Source organism: Epinephelus lanceolatus, chromosome 6 (assembly GCF_041903045.1).
Source record: "Epinephelus lanceolatus isolate andai-2023 chromosome 6, ASM4190304v1, whole genome shotgun sequence".
Lineage (NCBI taxonomy): Eukaryota > Metazoa > Chordata > Actinopteri > Perciformes > Serranidae > Epinephelus > Epinephelus lanceolatus.
In genome coordinates, this window is record NC_135739.1 from 31,745,077 (window position 1) to 31,769,361 (window position 24,285).

The 24,285-nt window shown below is 39.7% G+C and overlaps 1 protein-coding gene across 1 annotated transcript; it reads left to right on the top strand.

Annotated features, from left to right (window-relative positions):
• Positions 1-7,570: 7,570 nt before the first annotated feature.
• c6h1orf52 (chromosome 6 C1orf52 homolog) lies at positions 7,571-13,831 on the top strand. The gene is made up of 3 exons (XM_033622866.2): positions 7,571-8,000; positions 10,505-10,715; positions 11,410-13,831. Exons 1-3 carry the CDS (start codon positions 7,701-7,703, stop codon positions 11,562-11,564), a joined length of 666 nt encoding a protein of 221 aa, XP_033478757.1. The 5' UTR covers positions 7,571-7,700; the 3' UTR covers positions 11,565-13,831.
• The last annotated feature ends 10,454 nt before the right edge of the window (positions 13,832-24,285 follow it).

The following is a 24,285-nucleotide window of genomic DNA, read 5'->3' on the forward strand; positions in this document are numbered from 1 at the left end:
GATGAAGTGATATCGAAAATGCAAATTTTGCTGATGCATGTATGTGCAGCATGTATGATTTTAAAAATGCATGTTTTAACACGAATGTTGCCTCCTGCCTTCAGCTGAGTCTCTTTTTTTCTTTCTCTCAAAAAAAGGGAGGAAAAAAAGAGCAGTCATGACACTACATGTTATTTCCACCTCAGCCATTTTCCAGTTAATCGTATCACTCAAATGGAAAAAGAGATAAAAGAAGTGATGACAGATATATATGGAATAATGCTGGAAGATAAGGTGAGCATGGATATTTGATTTCCACAGGTGTTGCTTTGACAGTGAGGTTGACTCTTTTTTCTTTTTTCAGTAGCAGATAGCAGCAAGTTGCATAAGACTATAAATGAAATGCTAAGTTAGTATCTGTTATACTTCAACTGGCACATGATTACACTCACGATTAAATTAATTTAATCCTCAATCATGGCCGGACAATGTCAATTTCTACTGCCCACATTCCCTATTTGAACATCAAGTCAGCTCGTTAGACAATCAGGTGAGGAGGCAGAACTCAGACCTGGTCTATCTGGCACAGTGACAAAGCAACATACATAACGTTGATATGATCACATGTAAAATCCTTTTTGGACATAGTTCATATCAGGCACTCAAACTTCAAACATTCAAAGCATGTTTCATGAAGAATGCAACTGTTTTAAATAGTCAAGCTACTGTCTTCATGCCGCACAGGTCCCATCTTGCTGTAGTATACGTGACTGTTGTAATTTAATCATGTGTAGTTTTTATATAGATCATGTGTATTAAAAGACGTCCTGGTTGTATGAATACAAAATGGAATGTTATTTCAAAGAAACTGCAAACCACAGATATGTTACATTTGCCCATTTCATATGTATTTTATCAACATTTCTAAAGTAATGTAGTCTGATTACATGTGTATGAGCTCACTTTGTCATCAGGAGGTGGAAAGGGTGGTGGATCGAGTGACACTGAGGTGAAACGGCTGCTGAGCCGCAGACCACTGCAGACCACTGACACCAACAAACAACAAAACTGGGAGCTCTTTAGGGAGACATCAGTGACATTTCCAGCCGTGCTTGCAGCAAACAAACTGGGAATTTTAAGCCAAAACATGGTCTTTTCCTAACCATAACCAAGGGATTTTTGGTGCTAAACATAACTGCACTTTAACCATAGCACTGTTGAAACATAAAGCTTCAACATATCCACTACATAATAACATACAAATTTTACATATCCGTAGTTTTACAATCAGGAGAGGGGTCTGTAACAATATGGGACTGGTAATAGTGTCCGGCTTTTAATTTCACATATACAACCACTACAGTGTATCCTATATACAGAATCATTTCCACAGAAAAATGCAGATTCTTAATGTAAAACAGCCTTGCTGCTATGCTCATGCGTCACAGTGTGTTTATTTTATTTTTCTTCACGTTACCAAATTGAAGTATATCAGTACAATCATTTAGCTTCAAGTTGGTCTCCAGTTTAATGTGAGTAACACAGCTTTAAGGTGTTACAGACTTGAATCTAGGGAAAAATGAGAAAATGCTGGTTGGGCTTTACATGACTTCTAAACAACCCCCACAAAAAAACAACCCCACCAAGATATAAAGACATGCCATGTCCATGTCCACTGACTATAGGTAATGATCTTGACATCAGCATGTCTTTTCTCCTCATTAACCTTCTTAAAGTCACTGTGTCATCCTGCTAAATCAACAGAACTTTAGGTCAAAGGTCACCTCAGTGGCATCAGGCAGAGGTTTACTTTGGTCAACTGTCTACACTCTTCTAGTTTACATTAATATGAGCACATTCAAGTGAAAAGCAGTAATTAAGCTGCTGACTACAAATGTTAAAGGGAATGCCATACCAAGTTCCTTTACTGAGTTTACAACCAATCACAAGCAACGATACGCCGATAATGAAAAGAAGACAAGATTGGCCCTCGGACAGATCAGCTGGATTGTGCCAAAGGAGGGCTGCAACACAATATCAGAAAAATGTGCAGCTTACATTGTTATCTGTTGGTGAAACAAAAGGAGTGAAAACCTCCATCTGGGTTTAATGAGCACATTAGCAAACCTCTTGTTTTATTCTCCAGGTGATGCTTGGCAACTTCAAGATGGACTGTGGGTTTAATTATTGAAAACGTAAACAGGATTTCTGCAATTAAGATCCGAAATGTTCAGAATCACCCGGTGGGCCTTCCAGAGAGAGAACACAGGTGTACAAAAACATATGAGATAACATCTGACGCCTTCTTTCAACTAATACAGATTCCTTCGAGGTCCTAGTTAGCTGAAATCAGGATGCGTCTCACTCTTAATTGTAGAGAAGTTGAGAGAGAGAGAGAGAGAGAGAGAGAGAGAGAGAGAGAGAGGAAAACATCTGCCCCCTGCTATATTTCCTAACACTGAGTAAACCACCCACTGACACATGCTGTCACAGATGTGTCCTGACCTGAGCTGCGCTAAGCCCATGGATAAAATAAAGACATTCAAGATATTATGAATGGCTAGATTAAACAGAGACGTGGAGAGGTGTGGCTTTTCACCTCAGTGGGGAATTTCTCACATCACGGAAAGGCTCTGTGGAGAGTGGAGAAAAAAAATAAGCCAAAGGAAGGGCCAGTTGTACCAGCTATAGAACAATATCCTCCCTGCTGGATTTATCATCCTTTTTTCCTGGGTTTACATCCCTACGAAGTTCAAAAGCCAAGAATATGGTTCGAAAAACAACATGCATTCATCAGCAAACCTTCGGCTTTTCTCAGGGGGAAATGGCGTCTCATGGTATTCTTGTAGTAAATGGGACTGGAAGGAGGAAAAAAAAAATTGTTGGGTCACACTTGTTACAAGAACGATTTAGAATCAAGTTTAGTTTTCTTGATACATGTGCAACAGTCTCCACACATCTGATCTACTGTCAGTTCAGGCAGACATGGGAAACTGTGTCAGGAACAAGACAACATCTACTGTTTTCAGACACATTAATCTTGAATGCTCAAGCTGTGAGGAAAAACTTCTACTCAGTAATTAGTTAATTGCAGCTGAACAGTGAGGATAAGAGAGCCAGGGAAAAACTTCTGGAACCTAGGTCCCAAGAATCTGTAGTCACATCCATAGCCAGTTCATTAACACGGTCCAGAATTTGTAAAAAGGACTTGCCCAAGAGGGTGAAGGTTTCCTTTAATCATTAGCTATGACTGACAGAGAAATGTTGCTGTCAGTCAATCTCAGAGCTAAAATTGTTTGAAATACATAATGCAGATTTTAATTTGCAGAAACGTCTGTTTAGGTTCAAGAAGGAAGCATTCTTTTAATTTTCTTAAAGCCTAAAGCAGTGACCCCTTGGTCCATCAGCTGTCTCCCTGTCAAAAGGAACATATCTTTGTGTATCACCTGCCTGTTCAGAGGTCACAACTTGAGACAAACTCATTAGATTCCAAAAAACATAGTGATACGTGTAAATACTCCACTACCCTGACAGTCATTCTCATTCCCACGATTCATTTTGGTCGTAGCACTAACCGCAGCACTAATATTGTCAGTGCTGGTGCTGCTGCCACTACAGTTACTAATGAAGACAACACAATGGTGTTAAGATAAAGGCAAAAAAGGAAATGAAAAACAATCAATCATGACAAAGAAGAAGTGAAAAAATGCGATTGTTTTCCAGCACATGAACTATTACCTTCTACCTTCAGGATCTGTTGAGACCGGACCTTCAGTAAATTTCCACACTGTACAGTTTTGACCTCCAGCTCACCAAAAAATGCAAAACATTTCATTTGAGGCATATTGTTATTATTGAGCATAGGGGGAGGGAGGGGAAGAAGAAAGAGTTCATTTTCTATCCTGTGCATTTTAGCTGGTGTTTGATTTGTGGATGAGGTCAAGGTCTGGCCCCTTTAAATCAAGCTTCAGACTTCAGAAAACCAAAGACAAACTGTTTAGGTTCTTTGAACTGCTCTAAATCATAAGAGGAAGTGATGCGATCGGACAGAGTTGATGAACTCTGTTAACTATTTAGTGTTTTGAAGGTGCTCTGAGTTACGGAAACAAACAAAGGATCTCCACTGGATGAACAAGAAGTAAACATAAAGCTCTGTGCTTTTATATACAGTACTTCAGAGAACTGTTTTCATAAAAGTATTTGCAAGGGTGGACAATAATTAGGCTAATCCAAAATTGTCACTTGAGCTCAGTTCCTGTCAGTTTCTCAGAACTTTTTGGGGATGGCTCTTTGTCTCATTGGTGTGACTTTACTGCACTCTAGTGGTCTAAATTATGTTAGTGGGTTAGCTCACTAAAATACCCTTCAAAAACTGATGATCATGCTGTCACATTGCCTGCTGTATTAGAGTTGTGCTATATAACAAAACGTTTTTTGATTGGAATGAATGAAAAATGTCTGATTTACCAAGACTGCTATTTTCGGCAATAATAATTAATTAAATCACATTTCTGTATGTGTATGCATTTTAACTGATTTTAAAGGCATATGTGTTTTGGATAACGGTAGATAAGTCTACATTAATTGAATACTTCACCCACAATATGACCATTTGTAAATCAAGTCATGCCATATTAGCTTGAATTCCTAAAGAAAAGTTTGTTTTTCTTACAAGCCTCCGTGGAAAATGGCAGACATATTGATTTACTGATTGATTGGGGACCAGATTTAACAACAGCAAAACTATAGAAAAATCCATTCACAAAGTGTCACACAACTCATGCAGTAAAATCCAAGTTTCAATAATCCAGTCGTATGCTCAGGTCTTCGCACAGACATGCATTTTCACTTAAAAAATCGTAGTATTGGAGTCTGGCTTTGAAGAGACCACAGATAAGTTTCACTTTCAGTTCAATTTTAAATACTAAGGTCAAGCATCTGTTTGGGAAGTACTGATTATAAGGCAGGATAAATGAGACTTGGATCACACTGCACGAGTCCTACATGTTGTTACTGTTGTTAAAGTGGCCTCCAATCAATCAGTAAATCAATATGTTTGTCCTTTTCCACTGAGGCATGTGAGAAAAACAAAGTTTTCTGCGTGATTTCAAGGTAAAATATGACTAACAGATTTACAAATGGTCATTTTGTGGGTGAAGTATTCCTTTAATCAGTCACACTCATGGTGAAGAGTAATGAGATTGGTAGTCTTGGTTTATGTTGCCAGATTTTTTTAATTAATAGTACTTGAAAGCCCTGCGGTCTTTTGTGGTGTGGTACATCTCGTGTTGGCCTAATATGCAACACACTGGTGTCAGCTGATATCCTTCATTTCTTACACAAACATACTTTTATGACTGCAGCATTGGCCTATAGTGTAGGCTATGTAAAGTATTTGAAAACCTTTATTTTTCAAGTAATAACATTAAAAACATTTGCATTAGAAATAGGAACTCCACTAGGAAAAAATGGGGCAAAAAATGGGACAAAGAACTTATTTGAAGCGTCTGTTTTGTTATTATAGAGTATGGCAGGAGGGAGATGATGAGGAGAGAGTTTACATGTCTATCCTGTGCATTTTAGTTGGTGTTTGACCTGCAAGCTACACCAGGGCAAAGACTGGCCCCTTTAAATCAAGCTGACTTCAGAAAAACCAAGATAAACTGTTTAGGTTGTCTGAACTGCTCTAAATCATTAGAAGAGGTGATGCGACTGGGCAAAGGTGATGGACCCGCTGAACTGTTCGGTGTTTTGAAGGTGCTCTAAGTAATGGGAGCAAACAATGAATCTCCACTGGATGAACAGCAAAAAGTAAACATGAAGCATTAGAGAATATGTGTTTGTTATGGAAGTGCATAGTTTTGACAAGAGTAAAGTGTAGCTGCAAACCAGAGCAGACAATGATCAGGTCAGTGCAGAGCTGTCACTCTATCAGTCCTGCCCTACTTTTTTGGAATGGCTCATTGTGTCATTGGTGTAACTATACTGCACTCTAGTGGTGAAAAGGAACTAGTGACTGTTCCTCCATGGTTTACAAGCTGATTGTCATGCTGTCGTACACCATGTAACAAAGACCAGTGGTAGAGTCAGGCTGTCTGAGAGGCAGGGGTGAAAAAATTAAAGGATACTAGCTGCTTGCAGCTGGGCACAGAAAGTTTTCTAGCATGTAGGGCAACCTATATGGCACTCACTGCGTTGCATTTTCTCAGTTGTTGTCTACCAAAGGACCATCCACAAGGAAACTTTTACTGCTTTTTTTTTTCTTTTTAAGATAGGCACAGAGGTCGCAGTCACCCCCTTCCGCTGACAAATAGGCCTACCTATCCTGATTGCCTTGGGGCCAAAATAAAAATTGACTCATTTGCAAAGACTACCTTTTTTTTGTACGATAATAATTAAGTAAGTCAGTTTTATCTGTGTGTGTAGCCTATACATCTCAGCTGATTCTCGATGCACATTTAGTTCTCTAACAGTAGTAGACACAAGAAGTTAATCAATTTTTGTATTGGTTTAACTGGTTATTAATGGTTTTGTTGTAGTGTTATAATTTTAAAACACACTCAGGGTGAGGAGGAATATGATCAGTTAGCTCAGTTTATGTCACCAGATTGTATTACTTAATAGTGCTTTAAAGCTGTGCAGTTGTTTATGGTGACTGTTGAAGGCTTTCGTAATGATCCGATGCCCCATAGACAGTAGCCTATATGAAAGCTTCTTTGTTTTTTACTTACAAGATAGAGAATACACAAGGGACCCCCTCATGTATGTCCCCTCGAATAATATGGTATGGACTGTAGTATAGGGCTATAGTGAGGGGATTGTTAATCATTTGAAATCCTTTATTTTTTTAATTAACATAAATATTTGTCATAAAAATAAGTATAAAAAATATGAGAGTGCAGGCTTATGGACTGTTTAAACCCATCTTTGATATGTAGTGTGTGATTAACTACGCACTAATCTGACCACATGTTTCACATGCTCTCCAAAGTCACAGTAGAATCAGATGTTTCTATAAGAATTATCATAAATTGTCTGTGACATGAGATAAACATCTGCACAGAATTAGCTACTGGGGTGATTAATCAAGGTTGTATCAAAGTCCATTTGTAGTGCCTCTATAAAAGTCTGTCCAACAGTAAATGGATCTGATGGATTCCAGGCTAAAATATCAGACTATGTGACCCCAATCTGCCCCCAGAAGAATTTCATTTCAATTTGACATCACAGTGCAACTTGAATAAATGCAAAAGTTTAACAGTGACATCTGGAGGCTATTTGGGCCACAACTGAAGCATGACTGCAGCACCGAGTCTCACTGCCAAGTTTTGTGCAGGCACTCTGTAATATCACTGGGCTGTAGCTGAAGCCTGAATAATAAATTAGCTGTTTAATAACATACTACAAAATATAAATAATATCACTACAGGACATCAAAGATTTGTTCTCAAAAAAGTCAGTTGCATGTTGACAAAATTACACGAAGTCCAGTACAGTCGACACAATATTCGTGTCTTGTTTTTACTCGGCTTGCTCCTTTAGTGAAGTAGCTTTGCGACAGTCGTCACGACACTAATACACTTTACGACTCTTTTGGAGGCTGATTCAAAATGGAGTAGATCTTACAGGTCCAAATCCAACCGAATAGCATTATCCTCATCTCTTTGTAGTGTTTACGTTCACAGGTCGTCACTCGTTAGAGAATTACTAACTCCTGCACAATGACAGAAGAAAAGAAGTCCGGCTCTTTGGGTTTCTTTTCAAGTTACGACGATTTGAGCGACAGCAGCGACGGCAGCGACTCAGACGAGGAGGGAGAAAGTAGAAAGAAGAAACCGGACTCAGAGGCTACGGGCAGCGGAGCTCAGTCCTCCCAACATGGAACCAAACGAGCCGCCGGTGGAGCTCCGTTACCCAAACCTGACGAGCTGTTCAGCTCCGTGTCCAAGCCTGCGTTTCTCTACAACCCGTTGAATAAGGAGATAGACTGGGACACCCTCACGGTCAAAGCTCCTGAAGAGGTAACATACAAGATAGTTATATAAGGTAGTTATCGCTAAACTGGACTACTTCAGTAGATGTAGCATTACCATGGTGTATAAATACTAGGTTATAATTTAAAGTCCTGCATGCATATTATAAATATTATTCAATTTAGGGCTGGGAAATATGAAGATATTATGTCGTTATCGAGACATGAGACTATATATCGTCTAATGTTTTGGATATCGTTGTATCGTGATACGGCATCAATAGTGTTTTTTCCTCCTTATTAAGGCTGCATTACTGCAAAGTGATGTACATGTATCAACCTATCAGACTTTACTATGTGTTTTAACGCTTGCCTTCACCCAACTAGTCGTTACATCCACATTATTGATAATTATTGATCAAAAATCTCATTGTGTTAATATTTTCTCAAAACAAAACACAAAAGACAATAGTCATTACCAAAGCTTTGTCATATCAGACAAGGTAGTTGATAAGAAATATTATGTTTAGCTTGTCTCTCAGTCCTAACACTGATCAAGAGTTTTGAGATTTAAAAATATTTAGATATATATATAGTGTATCAAGACATAGTCTAAAAATATTGTAATATAATTTTCAAGACAAATTGCCCAGGCCAAATACTATCAGAATCAGCTGCTTTGGCCGAGTATCTATATACATACAAGGAATATGACTCTGTTCTTATGTTGATTTCAGTGTACATACACAGAATAGACATACATCTAAAAACAGGGACTACAAAGCTGGACAAGAGGCCTCCACTACTTGAGTAAGATTCTGTGTGCAGGACTGCTACTTGTAAGTTGTACCGATACCGATACCTGTATCGGAAATGCCTCCGATACTGCCTAAAATGCAGTATCGGCGAGTACAGCCTATGACCAATGACCAATCCAATACTGATTCTGATTCTGATTCTGAATACCACGTAATGTCTCACGTCATTACGCATACGCACTACTAACACTCATTCTACTATTATGTATTTATTTCTAAATATTTTACATAGAGGTTTAGGAGTTGAGACATAAAACAATTCATATCCCATCCATTTTTATTTTGCGTGCTGGTATCAGATCGGTACTCGGTATCGGCCCCCACAACATCAGTTCAGGGGTCGGAATCGGTATCGGGAAGGAAAAAGTGGTATCGGTACATCTCTACTTGTAAGTTGTAACTGAGTACTTTTACACTGTGGTATTTCTACTTTTATTTAATGCTGGGGCAGGCAAAAATCTGGAAAAGGCCACAAAAAAGGCAGAATTTAAAATATACACCCCTCCTTTTGCAGCTTGCCTCTCTCCCCTCTCTGTCCCAAGCTCATCCCACCAGACAACCCACAGGCACAAGCTCTACATACAACAACCCATTGTTTCCCATACGTTGATTTGTCTGGTCTTATTTAATTGTAGAGTTGCACACAGCGCATTCACTCAGCCCCTCCTTGCCCCACTTTTTCTCTCTGCCTTTATCAGACCAAAAATGAGAAAAGAAATAGCAAGCTTATGCTTGCCAGCCCATTGTCCTTTCGTCTTGCTCCTCATCACAGTGGACAACTTTCCCGGGAGGAGAGCAGGCAGCACCTCAGGAGATGAGCAGCTGTAGCGGCTCAAATTTTGCCAGCACAGTCCCCTCCGCACCTGATGTCACAGCAGGCTGGTGGCCAGTGGCAGTGCCAGGTCTAACCTGTTAGCTGATCTAACAGGGAGTTGGGGCTTTCCTGTCCCCTGGAGCTGGGGTTTAGGCTGGCTGCATTTGTGCTACTGCGATTACTGACTCGGTGTGTGTGTCCACAGCTGCTACCAGCTCTTTTCCTGGCGAGTTGGTCTGTAGTGGTGAGGAGTCAGGTGGAGGATACAGTGTGACTTGTGGCTGTTGCTAACGTTAGCTATATAAACATGAATATGAAGCTGCAGCAGCCAGCCTTTGGCTTTTGGTCTTTTTCTGTGTGCTTGTATAGTATGTATGTGCACATTTTTTATTGATGTTATTGGTTGGAATTCAGTGACCTTTGATAGTCAGTCAAAATGAATATGGCCTGACAATTTTATACGCCACTTCCAACAATATACCTGCATTTGGCAGATGGCAGGTGATTATCTTAGAGCCTGGTCACAAACTTTACAGATGTGTAGTTGAGATTAAAATGAAGGCGGAATTCAAGGATGAGTGTGATTTGAGCATGGGAGCTAGAAGTAGGGGGGTAGGAAGTAGGAAAGAGGCCATTAGCATCTCCAGTTTCTGCCCCTGGCATTCGTTTCAAGTATTGTGGCTTGAGTGATCCCACAGCAAGATGGTCTTCAGTGATCTATATTTTGCAGCTTTTAAAGTAGTGGAAGGAGTTGAGGCATTTATGTAAATCCAGCAATGCTGCATGTTCCCTGGGGCTACAGAGGTAACCGTTTATTTGCGAGGGGCTTTAGGTGTCTAGGTTATCATCTTTTCTCAACCTTTCCTTCGTTACTTTCTCTAAGCCACTTTTCCACATCCTGCTTTTCTCTCTTGCATGAAGCCTGCCAGAGAGTTTAAGCCATGGAAGACAAATGCTGTACCACCTCCTGAGAGCTACACCACAGAGCCAGAGAAGAAGAAGGGAGCTCCCCCAGGCATGGATATGGCTATAAAATGGTCCAATGTGTATGAGGACAATGGGGAAGATGCACCACAGCCTTACACCGGCAATGCTCGTTTCTTACCCACAGAGGAGGAACCCCCTGTATCAGGTTAGCCCTGCAATACAACAACAGTGTGCCATTTATAACTCTCTTGCCAGTATAAACAAACTGATGAAATGATCACTGCCGTAGGTGTCATTCTCTTCATGATTAATTCACCAGTTCTTTGACAGCATTACGCTACACTGACTTACTCTGTGGTGATATTAAGCATCCTATTTAAACGGGCTTTTTGTCTCTGACAGCACACATGCTCAGTGAGTAGTACAGACTGTGTCCCAAACTAATGAAATTTTGATGTACATCAAAACATATACTAGATGAGAAATGTAAGTGAATCAAAACCCCATGAATACATTTTATGGGATATTAAAGAGGTCTGTGAAGGCACCCTTGTCAGGCCTAAAAAAATCAGTGCACTTGCATTGGCAATAAGCAAGTAGACTGAGTGAACATAAACCCAGAGCAGTGTCATTGGTACCCAGAAATGCACGACACAGCCTCATCTGCAACACTCCACCCATCTTGGTGGAAAAATGGATGTTAGAAGCCACAAAATTACTCAACAGTCACAAGCAGAAAAATTAGTTTCTGCGCTTTTCATTTTGCACCTACACGGATATAGTGCCGATTGATTTGTTTGAATGGTATGCTGTGAAGCAATTCTATAGTCATTATTTTTCACTCTCCCACTACCCCACCCCTTCCTCTCCCAAACCACCTCCACTGCTCTTGTGATCAGATGAGGAATCAGAGAAGCAAGAAACGTCTGCTAAGAAACGTCGAGTGGAGACCTTCCAGCAGAAGGAGAAGAGGAAGAGGGACATGGGACAAGCGACCTCTGACAAGAATTTCGTCGAGGAGGAGAAAAGGATCCTCAGGCAAAGTGCTGATTGAGGCTTAAACCCTTCTGCAACAGGGAATCTGTTTGTTATTTAAGTATTTTTATGTAAACCAGAAACGCTCACAGATATTAGCACAATGTTCAACTAGGTGGTATGCTGCAAACACAATCAGGTGTTTCACCTATTTGTTGATATTATTTGCAATATTATATTTGTTTAGTGTTCAAAGGACTGTCTGTCAGCACACTTAAAAAAAGTTAAGTATATGACAGTCCCACTGTAAAATGTTCAATTTAAAAACTTAGATTCTGGTAAATCTCTGCGGACAGTTAAAGTTAAAGGAAAATTTGGGTGTTTTACATTCTGGATTGTGTTTTCATTGCTTCGGTCAGGATATCATGAGACACAGCTTTATGACGCACACAGGGCATACCAAACAAGTAATTAGACAGGTTTGGTCCCAGTTTGGCATTACCTTATCTTTACTTCTGAATATATAGTCTAGACAATAAGGTGAAATGAGATTTGTCTAAATCTACACGAGTGCTCTTGTTTGAGTCCCTTAGTCTTTGCAAAAAGGTTAGTGAGTAAATGTTTTCATCACCAAGAAGCATAAAAGCCCAAAACTACAACAGCCTGATTTGACACAGTGAACATAAGCCCAGTTTCCACCAAACACAGTATGGTACCTTTGGAGCCAAAAAGTAATTCTTCAGACATGGTACCTAGACCCTAGCGTTTCCACTGCAAACAGTACTCTTAAATGTGGGCGGTGTTGTTGTCACTCACTGCTCCATTCAACACTCAATATATGTTTTTTCCATTACCAGTGACACAGATGGAAGTCTGCACCTTGTTTATCGTCCACAGAACAAAGCTGCACACTGACATTTTCAGAACAAGATAAAACAGGCTGGAGTGAGAATCTTTCTCGATGGGATATTTAGATATAGCGGGTTTGTGCGTTTAGTCCTTCTAAAGCAAGCGCAGTGGTTTAGTGTTGCCAGAGCCCACAGGAACGACTCTCCGCAACGCTTTTTTTTTCTCTGAGTGAGGATTAATATTTATGCAGTTCATTTAACAGGGTCACAATTGATATATATTTTTATGTTTGAAGATTCATTAGTTTAAGTTTAGTTTAAAGTGTATGTCATCCAAGAGAGACAATAAAAATTCATCAAGTCGTCAAAGTTGTCACAGATGGATTCCTGTTGTCAGCTTATGCATTGAGCAACATAACAAGTTCCACCTTAAAAGTTGCCAGCAGTTGGCCCAGTGAATTAAGTTTTCTTTTCTCCAACTCCAGCTGTTGTGAGAGGCAGCAAAATATAGTTACAGTTTACTAATATATGTAAAACTTGCCACGGTATGTACAGTGGTCACATAAACCTCAAAACGAGCCACAACTCAGCCCTGAGCCGAGTGACCTTCCACTACTAACCAATCAACAGACTGCAGTGTTCACAGCTCCACCTTTTAGTACCAGATCTGTGTGCTAGGTACCCCAACAGACCAAAAATGGTAATGGTATGGAACTGTTCCATTGGTACCATCCACAATCTTTCACAGTAGAAACGGAAAAAAAATTACTGAACTGTACTGCTTGGTGTAAACCAGGCTATTTAGGAACAAGTTAGTTGGCTTTGCCTCCTGTTTACTTTAATTTAATGAGCTAAAATACGACTGACGTCCAGCCGCGGTGATTTTTGATTTTGGTCTGTGTTTGTCTTGTATTACAAACTATCACCACAGATATATATGAATTATGCATTTGTGTTGTGTTAATGTGGTGACTTTCCTTAAAAAATGAATTTGCTGTAAATTTGTTGAAATTATATTTAAAAAATTAGCTTGTTCTTCCTGCTTGTGGGCACTAGATGTCGCCCTTAAGCTACACTAGTGAACACCCCTTTCATGTTTGTAGTGAAGTCTGCTGCACTTGTCTGTGCACATGTTGGGCACCCAGTTTACAACCAGGGCCGGTCTACATGCTGTCAGTCAGAGGGGGAGTTCTGATCTTCGATTTGGAAGTTTGTCTCATCTCAGTTCTTTTGAGATACTTGATGCATTCAGACTGTTTATTCAGTCTCATGTACCTGGTATTACACAACACTTCACATCTGTGTGAAATAAAACTTCTTGCATGTTTAGTACTATAAAAGAAGACTTTTGGAACATTGTACTGTTTTATGGACCTTTTGTTTCCTGCCAGCAAATCTGCTTATTCGGTGTGAACAGTTGTATATGAATAATTTTGTAGTTTGTTTTTAGTGTTACAATGTTCGTCATAAACCACTGAGGCAATAAAAGGTATTTTACTGGAGAAAGCTGTTCTGTCCGTCATTTTAATCAAGTTAATTAGGACACAAGTTTAAAATGAGCAACAGAAAATTCACTGTTAGTTCAGTGGAAAGCAGCATCTTAAAAATGTCCTAAATCATTGTTGTTAGAATCCAGGTAATAATAGACTAAACAATCCCAAATTGATACTTTGAATTTTTGTGACCGTTGGAGCAAATATAATGGTTTTCCAAGCACTGAGAAAACAAGAAAAGTTTCCACTTTGCAACAGGTTAGTGATCAGAGGAATTCCTGGCCTATCTGTCATTGTGGGTTGACATGAAATAGTGGTAAATATGCTTCTGATAAGATTCCAGCCTCCAGGTATGTGCCTGGCCTTGTCTGAAATGCGTACCTGGTCCTGAACAACAGCAGCAGCAGACTGATTTTTATCAGCCATATTTACGAACAAATAACTCCCCTTTTCCTACTGACCGTAGGAGCGATCCCCAGCAAGATCACATCCATCAGTGTTTAAGTATCTTGCTTGTCAGTCTTGTGACTGGAAATTTACCAGAAGAGAGACGTTTCGCAATTCCCGTGTGGAAAACAAATTCTCTCTCTCACATCTTGTGTTTTTGAATTGTCACTCTCTTTGATATGATTTCTACAGCATTCCTGGAGTGTAGCCTCTTTGTATTATAGAGATCATGTTACCAGAGGAAAGCATTTTTTCGTCCCACTGGATGTCACACATGGCTGACCTTACCTTCATTTAATAAAAGAGAACATCTTGGTCCTGTGTTACCCCTGGTACAGTCAGCAAGGCACTGAAGTCCTTAGCTCGGATACATCTCACACTAAAAATTCAAAATATCTCAATTTATGTTTACTCTCTGTGTTTACCTAGATGATTCATACTACTGTGACTTATTAACTAAATTGCGAGAGGTTTCCAATAACTGAAGTGTTTCCTGGGCCAGTCAGGATCTGAAATGTGTCAGTCACACTAACCATTTATCTCCGTGACACATTTACTGGAAGGTCAAGACCTCATGATGGCCATTGAGCATTCAGCGACCTTTACTGAGCTGGCTGCCTACAGCTGTGGCTATCTGACTTATGACAGTTTCACATAGTCAGCACAATGTCACAGCTTGTATGTAAATTGAGTTCTGGCTGTTGTGTGGTGCCAATACAAGAGGAATACTTTTCATCTCTGTTTTTCTTTAAAGATATAGCCCTACCATGCAGGATGTTTGTGTGACTCAGAAAAGTAATCCCTGTTAATCATTACTTATGACCCACTAGAGGTGTGTGGTGGTGTATTTATCTGCAGGGACCCTTACCTCTGCCTGTATTGTCTTAATTTCTTCCTATTTAGCCATGCTCAGGGCATTTCTGGGTGCGAACTTGCATTTGCTATGATAGTGAAGGCATGGTCTGCCTTACTCTGCCTCTGATTGACTCACCCCAACATTCTTACCCTAAGCAATCCTACTCCTCTTACCTAAACCTAACCAACCCATCCAACAAAGACAATGAGTATTAGCCAAACAGACAGAGAGTAGGGTGGGTCAAACGCAAATGCGCTTCCTGGGCACAGTGCGCAGGTCAGGTTGAGATTGTAAGCAGCATGCATTCAAGAGGTCGCTGTGAAAATCACAGACACAGCGTTGAAAAAACACAAATACAGCGAGGCAAAATGCCACCGACAAAGCTGGGATTGACTTTGACTTTTATTTTTACAAACAGTAGCCAACAATTTCTGCATAGTATACCTTTAATAGATAAAAAGGTAATAAGCCTTCGCAGCCAAGCTAGCGGCAAAGTGAGGCTATACTCAAAGATACAGCAGCGCTAAATGCTAACAGCGTGCTCACATCTGCAGTGCTAACATGCAGATGATAAGGAAGTAAAATTTACCAGGTTTGGTAAGCATGCTAATGGGCATAAAAAGGCTACAAGGTGCAGCTGAGGCTAATGGCAGTGACAGTTTTGACAAATAAAAATACTGACCTAATGATGGCTCTAGGTTAAAAATCAGAATCACTAAAGTCAGTAGAATTTATCCGTGAGAAACCTTTAATTATGCATACAAAATTTCATGATAATCTGTCGAACAGTTGTCAAGATATTTTATTCAAAACAACAAGGTCAACCTGCACTTAAGAAAAATCCGGGATCTCTAAAGTCTGTTATTCATCATCTGGGAACCATGACTGTCTGTACAAAAAGACAAAGCTACCCACCCAAAGGTTGTTGAGATATTTATCAAAGTGGTGGACTGAATGACAGACCAGCATTGCAGTCCATACAGCCATGGTGGTAGCGTGTGGTTGAAATTTATGATTTTATCTTGTTGCATACACTACAGTGTAGGATGCTGGTTCCATGTCAACACATTCACTGACTTGTTGACTCCTCTAGTCTTCCCTCATCCATGGATGTTTTCTAGAGGCAAACAGTTGCTTTTCACGCCAGCAGTTACGCTGCTCATGTGAAACAGATGTTTAGCAGAAAAGAAAACCGCTGTGAAGCAGAATAGATCCCTCTAACCTGTCATTCAAGCTGTCTCTTCAGATAAGAGGAATATTAAGAGCGTAATTATCAATGTATGTTGAAATTACGTCTTTTTAGAGACAACAAAAATGATGAAAATAACTGCCTGGCTCAGAAAAGACCACGGCCCTTAAACCACAGGTTCTTCTCTCTTGGTCTCACATTGAGCGAGGAGTCAAATTTTCCAAATGATGATGAGGCCGTAATATAATATTGTAATTTACAGTAACATTGTGGTACTGGCCACTGATTGCAGCTAAATATTTCCAAACCATCCCTCTTGTTTTAAGTTAATGTACCATCTCCATTCCTCTAATACCAAGGGCAGCATCAGACAAAGACAAACTTACGAAGCTCTGTAAACTGGATCGTCAGACAATAATAATGGTAATTAATAATTTAGAATAAGATACACAAAACTGAAAGGAATATTTTTAATGTCTTGCTAATGTTCTCATTTGCATATTTATTTATAATATAAAATGACTTAAGAAGACTTAGCTAAGGCAATATTTTATTACAAAAATAATTTCCAGTGTCTGTTTTCTTTGGCGAGTGATGGATTATTTGCCATATTTGTGGGCTTGCCTGCTCCAGTGGAAACTTTGAGGAGACGTTATATAATCTGAATACATTGAAGAGCTATGCCCACAAAAATGCCAGCAAGAAAAACACCACATAATATTTAAAATGTGGAAATCTGAAGGTTTAGCACTTTGGAAAAAAAAAGTAAAAGCGTCAGTCAGTAATTTTTTAAAAGATATTCAGTGCTAACTTGAAAGAAAGTCAACACTTGATTTTCACACACAGTATGAACATGAAGGTAGACTTGTGAAGCTGAATATTTTAAGCCCAATCACACAATGAAGCACTCAGGGAACAGAACGTTCTTTGGCAGCTCAGAGATGATAGAGAACAGTAGCACGAGAGAAGCAGTTTGACCTCTTGTCATGATAAACATGTCAGTCTGTTGATAAGGGTATGGGACAGACAAAAAGACAGGTCCTGGCTCTTTGTGTTTCTGTGTGTGTGTGTGTGTGTGTGTGTCCCAGCCAGCGGCAGTCAGCTAACCTGGCCTCTGGTCAGTAATGGAGGAGATTCTATCTATGTGAATTCTGCTATCTCGACCCTTGTCCTGTGGTTTGCCCAATCAGGCTGAAGTGGGTGCAGCGAGTTTGCTCACACAGAACAGTGGAGATGGGTGCAACATGGCGGACTGTGTTTGAATGTATTTCTAACCAATCAGAATCAATTCATAATTGCGCAGGCTGAAGCAGTCACTCAACTGATTGACAGTCTTGATAACCGACCTGTCGTTTTAAGTTCTTGTCAAGCACAGATGCCAAACATTTGCTGGTTACAGTGATGGTTTGCTGCTTTTCTCTGTTTTATATGGCAGTAAAATGAATATTTTTGCACTTTGGACTGATGGTCTGACAAAACAATACAACTGAAAACTGTCACCTTGGGCAATTATTAGTTGAGTCATTTAACCAGAAAATAAATAAAACATGAATCAAAATAATCCTCAATTGCAGACCAGTATATTTATCTTATCATGATCACAATGGCCAGTGAGATCACGTTCCTCCCTCGGATCATTGACCCTAAAGTGTTTGATTAGAGTCCTTTGCTTTCATTTTCTCTATTTGCAGCCTCTGTTAGAAGTTATACTTGCAGCAGTCTGAGCAGTTTAAGTTGAAGAGTCTTACTGAAAGCAAAAAGTAAGTGTGGTAAAGTGACTCCAGAATGGAGTTTCAACATCACACAAAAGCCAAGAAAGGATAAAATATCATTTTCCTGACTTAGACTGCTCAATTTAGCCTCCATGAGTCACTGTGTGTGCTTCAGAGGAACACTTACAGCTAAGAAAGCCTTATTTGGTATTTATTATTACTATACATCTTCACACAACACTCATATATCACATATTTAGGTTAAAATTCCAGCTATCTCAGTCAGGTTTGTAATATCTAGTAAGATAAGAGCTTATCTGAGTTCCACACAAGAGGATATGATGTTTGCTCACACCACACTCAGATACTGAATGCTTATGTTTACAACAATCAGGTCACTGAAGTTGTATGGGTTATAATGTTTGTTACTACCCACACAGACCACACAGATGCAGCGAAGAACTGCAATAACTTTTGTTAGTTTCCATATTAATCATTTAATTACACCAAGGGTGCTGGAAGTTTTGATGACTGTCAATTTACGGGGGCAGCATATGATTGAGGGCTGCACAGGACTCGCTAACTTTAGCCAATGGAATAGCACTGATGACAGAACCTAATGCCCGCCAAACACTCGTGAGGTGCCACTAGTTGCAGTGCAACCACTAGTTTTCTACAATTTGTAATCCCTAACCCAGGGGTTAGCTACCTTTACTATCCAGAGAGCCATTTTTGGCCAAAAAAAGCTCTCAAATAATCTGCCTGGAGCCACAAAACATATGTAAGCATTATAATGAAGGTAACGGTAAGTCTAAATTTGCCCACCAACATTATAAATAGGTCTAAATGAGCATTTATTAATATGTTTTACCACAAGGTGGCTACTCTACAGTGGGCTATTTATGACTGTTTAACTTTGCAGGGTTGGCGGTGAAAGCAAAAGACTATGTCCATGCACTGTTTGATTCTCTATTGTCCTCCAAGACTTTTTTCAATCTAGAAACCATTGCTAGCTTAGGTAGGGAGATCCAAGACAAGCCACCACTATTGAGGTTTAAAAGACATGTAAAAAAAAAAAAAAAGACAAGGTGTCTATGGCTCAGAGGTTCGATCCCCAGCTCCTCGAGCCTACATGTCGAAGTATCCTTGAGCAAGATACTGAGCCCCAAATTGCTCCTGATGGCTGTTCCATCAGCGTGTGAGTGTGATAAAAACTGAGTAGCAGGTGGCACATTGTATAGTAGCTTTGGCCACCAGTGTATGAATGTGTGTGTGAATGGGTGAATGTGACTCATAGTGTAAAAAAAAAAACGCTTTGAGTGGTCAGATGACTAGAAAGGCGCTATACAAGTGCAGGTCCATTTGCCATTTACAAAAAGGTAATATAACGCTGTATAACGCACATTTAGTTGATGACATGTAAGAACATGTTTTTATTCTGTGTATAGGCTACACATTTGTACAACTGAGTATGTAGGAATCACTCAAGGCCTATGATTAGATGTAAGAGTAAAAGAAATGGACTGCAAATTACTAAAATATAGTGCGGCACTTTGAGCAGCAATGAATTACACTTACTTCTGTACACAGGAGGATTTATTTAACCTAGACACTCTCATTAAAGGTATACTATGTATGACTGTTGGTTACTGACTGTAAACAAGCTCACCTTTGAAAGTAAAAGCCAACCCCAGATTCACACTTTCTGGCATTTCATCCAACTATATTTGTATTTTTTTGGTGCTGTGTCTCTTGGATTACTACTGCGTATGGTCTGGCACCTGGTCACTACCTTTCTATACAGCCCAGTCCTCACCTGAGCACTGTAGAGGTACACACCCATAAATGTCCCGAGCACAGAAAATAAGAAGAAAATAAGAAAATACAGGCAGATAAATACCCCGCCACACTCTTCCAGTGGGCCATAAGTGATGATTTAGAGGGATTACTTCTGCATGAGGACATCCATTGTTTTTTAGGAAAATCCTGCATGGTATACCTTTAAAGAATTCCAGTGTCCAATTTCTATGTAAATGACTTTTCCATCCTGACAAGGATGGGGGAAAAACTGACTCCTTGTATTATGGAAACGGTCAACTTTAAAGATTTTCAGTCTCTGCACAAAACTATTAAAACCTTTACTCTAAAGCTATAAAGATAAATTGTTCAAAACCCATCTTACAAATCCACAACTTTAACAAGACACTGGTGTGGACATAAACGCAGTGAGGCACCATCAGAGTTCCTTTTTAGCTTTTTTTTCTTCAATAGTAAAATATGAGTGAATTGCTATGACAATAACGTGACTCTCTGAAACGTAAAGCTGCAGACCCTTGGCAACGCTTCTCTGACAGGGATCATCCAGCCTGATTTATACCCTGAGAAAGGCTTGTGTCCAAGGACATAAATTTAGTTGCGGTGTGCATTGAGAAAAAGGGGAAGGCCCATAAACCGGCCGGGACACAGAGAGAGAGCCGAAGACACAGAGGGAGGGAACAATGGGCAGCCATCAGGAGGAGAGCCCCAACAGCTGCAGAGCCCCGTATCCCAACACACACCCACGTGCACTCACATACACATATATATTATCTTTACTTTTCTCTCTCTCTTTCTCTCTCTCTCTCTCTGTCACACACACACACACACACACACACACATATACAGAGTTTTCTTCCACATACATTGGTCGGCCGGGCCATCTGAAAGGGGGCCAGCTAAGCAGATGTTCTGCCACTGCCTTCACAAAGGGCACAAGTGACTAGCGGAGGAAAAAAAAAATAGAAAGAAGAGGGAGACAAAGTTGCTCATTTTCTCCTGCACTGTTGAGTCAGCATGCAGAGCAAATCCTTACAAGTGCATATTTTGTTTTCATTACATGTATGTTTTGTGTCAGTCATATAGATTTTGCTCAGTAGTGAGCTGACTCACTACTCAAGATGTGTATCCTAGAAGTCTTGTGAGGCAAGCCTTGTCACTGTTGTGTAAAAGATACACTGATGACAATAACCAGTGGTGAGGGATGTATTTACATCCTTTATTCAAGTAAAAGTAGCAATAGCACAATGTGAAAATACTTAATAACAAGTCCTGCAATCAATGCACAGATTTACCATTGGCTCCATTTGCTTTCAATAAGACTGTGTGTTGGCCGAAACCACACAGCCCCAAGCCTGTTGGCTCCCACTGAAGACTTAAGTCTCTAACATCACCTCACAAATAAAAATAGTTTCATGTTTTAATAAGTGTAAATTGTTTCCTAAAATAGCCGGGCACTTGAGTTTTTACCAACTGTTAATGAAACAGGAGGAAACAGCGCAATTGTTGTAGATTATTTTCAGCTGTAGATTAATACTCATTTGGAGTTTTAGTGCATACTCACAGCAGCAGGATGACATATGTGTCTTTGAGTCAAAATGAGCTATGATCGTAATAAAGGAAGAATATGTCACTGGGTTATTGATGTGTTTTTAATAGTGGACAACAAAGGATCTCTATAGCACAAAAAACTACGTTATATCAGGAAATATTTGTCAATAGGATCAATTCATTTTTGGTTTTGGTCTTTTCATGGGTTTGTTGACAATAACTAGAACTAATGTAATGAAATAGATTAGCTCCGGTGAGTATATCCTCCTGAGACCTCAGCTTTTGTTTGGTATGCACTTTCAATTTCGCTGAGCTATTTGGGATTAGTAGGACCTGATAAGTATTAAAAAAAAACAATTTCCCCCCGGGGATTAATGAAGTATTCTGAATCTGAATCTGAATCTGAAAAACTAATCACTGTCTTTGACAAAAAATATGTCTTCATATAAGGACAATGGGTTTATTTCAAGTAGACACAAGTATGTAATGAAGTATAAAAGAGTTTATTTCAATGCTTGAACATTTTGCGCAACAACTAAACTGAAAACAGTGCAACATTTTGTAACTCTTTGGGTCAGGGGTCACTGTTCATTTCAATACAGCATCATTATCATTCATTTTAATGTCTTAGCTTGTTACTATTGCGAAAATAGCTCAAAGGTGTATGCAATATTAAACTACAGATGATATTATGCACAAATGAACAAGTTTCAACCATAAAATTTGTGATGGACTTTTCCCCCCTCTAATTTCTGATATTTTATAGTTCAAACAATTTTTCAAATAAGGCAAAAGTACCTCCATGTTTTACCCAAGTACAAGTGCTAAGTTAAACACCAGCACCTCTTCCAGCCCTATTTCCATACATCAACAAGCCATCACTGCATGTTTTGCTGTGCAACCTCTAGAGATATCACAAGACAAGATCACATTTTCAGGAATGCAAAACATTTCCAGCATGAAAATTGCAACAAAATATGTTATTTGTCAAAAAGATCCCGCTCCTGCCCTGTGGTGATTGTGCTGAGAAATTGCAACACTTCTGTTTGTGTCCTTCTTGATGTATGTAGCCTCTTTTCCCTAATGCCCTCTGCTATCCCCCCACGCTCTCCCTTTTTCTCTCTTTCACACACAAACATGCACTATGCAGCCTGCAGGTTTTGACCTGTAAATAAGTGCCCAGACAGGGTCTAGTCAGTCAGATGGGGAGGCAGGCCGAGGCGTCAGGGCCTACACGGCTCCTGCAGAGCAATAACAGATGCTTATCATGTTTTACTGAGGGTTGTGGTGGTGGTGGGGGAGGAGGAGGGTGAATGTGGGGCCCTGTCGATGAATGGCTCCGACAATAAATGCCCTCAATCATGGGTAGACATTGAAAAGAGAGGCACAGTTATGCCAGGAGGGATATAATGGAGTCAGAATCAGTCAGAGAGTGAGAGAGAGAGAGGGGGAATGTGTAGGTATTTGAGTGTAAGTATGTGTGCCTTAAAGAGAGGCGGAGAGCGCATGTGCACTCTTACACCCACTGCAGCTTTTCAGCAGCTCATCCTCTCACACATTCCAAGTAGAGGCAACAGCAAACAAATGGCTTAAGGTTCAAGTGAAGTATGTTTCATTCCTTTCTCTGCTGTCTCAGACGTTCTTAAAGTCTCGGGCTGGGCTGCGAGCAGGGACAGGGGTTAGATGCAAGGTCAAAGAGGAGAGGATTACTCAAGATACACTTCAGATAAAAGTGTCAGTCTGATAATCGACAGTGATCCATCATGTGGCAGGCCATGCTTTTAGGCTGGCGTCTCCATCGGAGGATGAAAAATAGCCTTCATGTGTGCGCAATAATGAAGATGAAAGTATGAAAAGACAAATTTCTCATGACGTTCACAATCCCGCTCATTTGTAAAGGCTGAGCGAGAGCTGCGAGGTTATCACCATCCTCCTCATTGTTTCCCCTCACTTTCTCTGCAGAGGGTCGAGCAGCGTTTCTCTCCTGAGACCAGAGTTGTTTTCTCTGCTGTTTGCTGGAATGCCTTCACAGCTACCAGTGAAGGTGGTAATTTGAAGTCCTAGCTCGCTGCTCTCCAGCTGAATTTAATTCACATTTCGGGAACAAATATGTCTTGAATTTCAATAGAAAGGCTGGAGCTGCATTTCACATATGCCATCAGCCAGACCTAATCTTACAGTCTCATCCTGGGCATGAGATTACATTCATACACCTGTATTACTAAGGCAACATTCAGATAACATTTGGAGGAATTCTCATCCTTTATATGCACTCATACTTTTTTGAATGTTAAATGAAATACATGGAATACACTGGCAGAATGTAAATAAGTACATTTACTCCAGTGTCATAGTATAGTTTTGAGGTACTTGTACTTAAAAGTGTTTCCATTTAATGATACTTTATACTTCTGCTCCAACACATTTCAGAGGGAAATACTGCATTTTTGACTCCACTTTATTTGACAACCAACGTTAATTTTCAGATTAAAGCCTCATCCAGAAATTCATCCAAATCAGATTAAAGCTTCATCCAAAATACACAATCATCTTAAAGACATTGTTTTATAGATAAAACTATCAAAAAACGTAATTAAAATACTTCATCTTGACATTTAAATGCTGCTCACATGTACATCAGTAATAGTATATCATATAAGATAAACATAACACTTACAAATAGGCCGATCTGTGTATTCACTTAAGTATATTTTGCTGATATTTTGTACTTTTTCTTGAGTGCAAATTTTATTGCAATACATTTACTTATAATGGAGTATTTCTATATTGTGGTATTTCATCCCGTTGTATTAAAAGATCTAAATTCTTCTTGCACCACTGATGTGATTATGGCTGCAACTAAAGATTATTTTCATTACTTGTTAATCT

Coding starts and splice junctions, on each gene's coding strand:
- c6h1orf52 (XM_033622866.2), top strand. CDS start 7,701: ATGACAGAAGAAAAGAAGTCCGGCTCTTTGGGTTTCTTTTCAAGTTAC. Junction 8,001..10,504: donor CGGTCAAAGCTCCTGAAGAG/GTAACATACAAG, acceptor TCTTGCATGAAG/CCTGCCAGAGAGTTTAAGCC. Junction 10,716..11,409: donor GGAGGAACCCCCTGTATCAG/GTTAGCCCTGCA, acceptor TCTTGTGATCAG/ATGAGGAATCAGAGAAGCAA.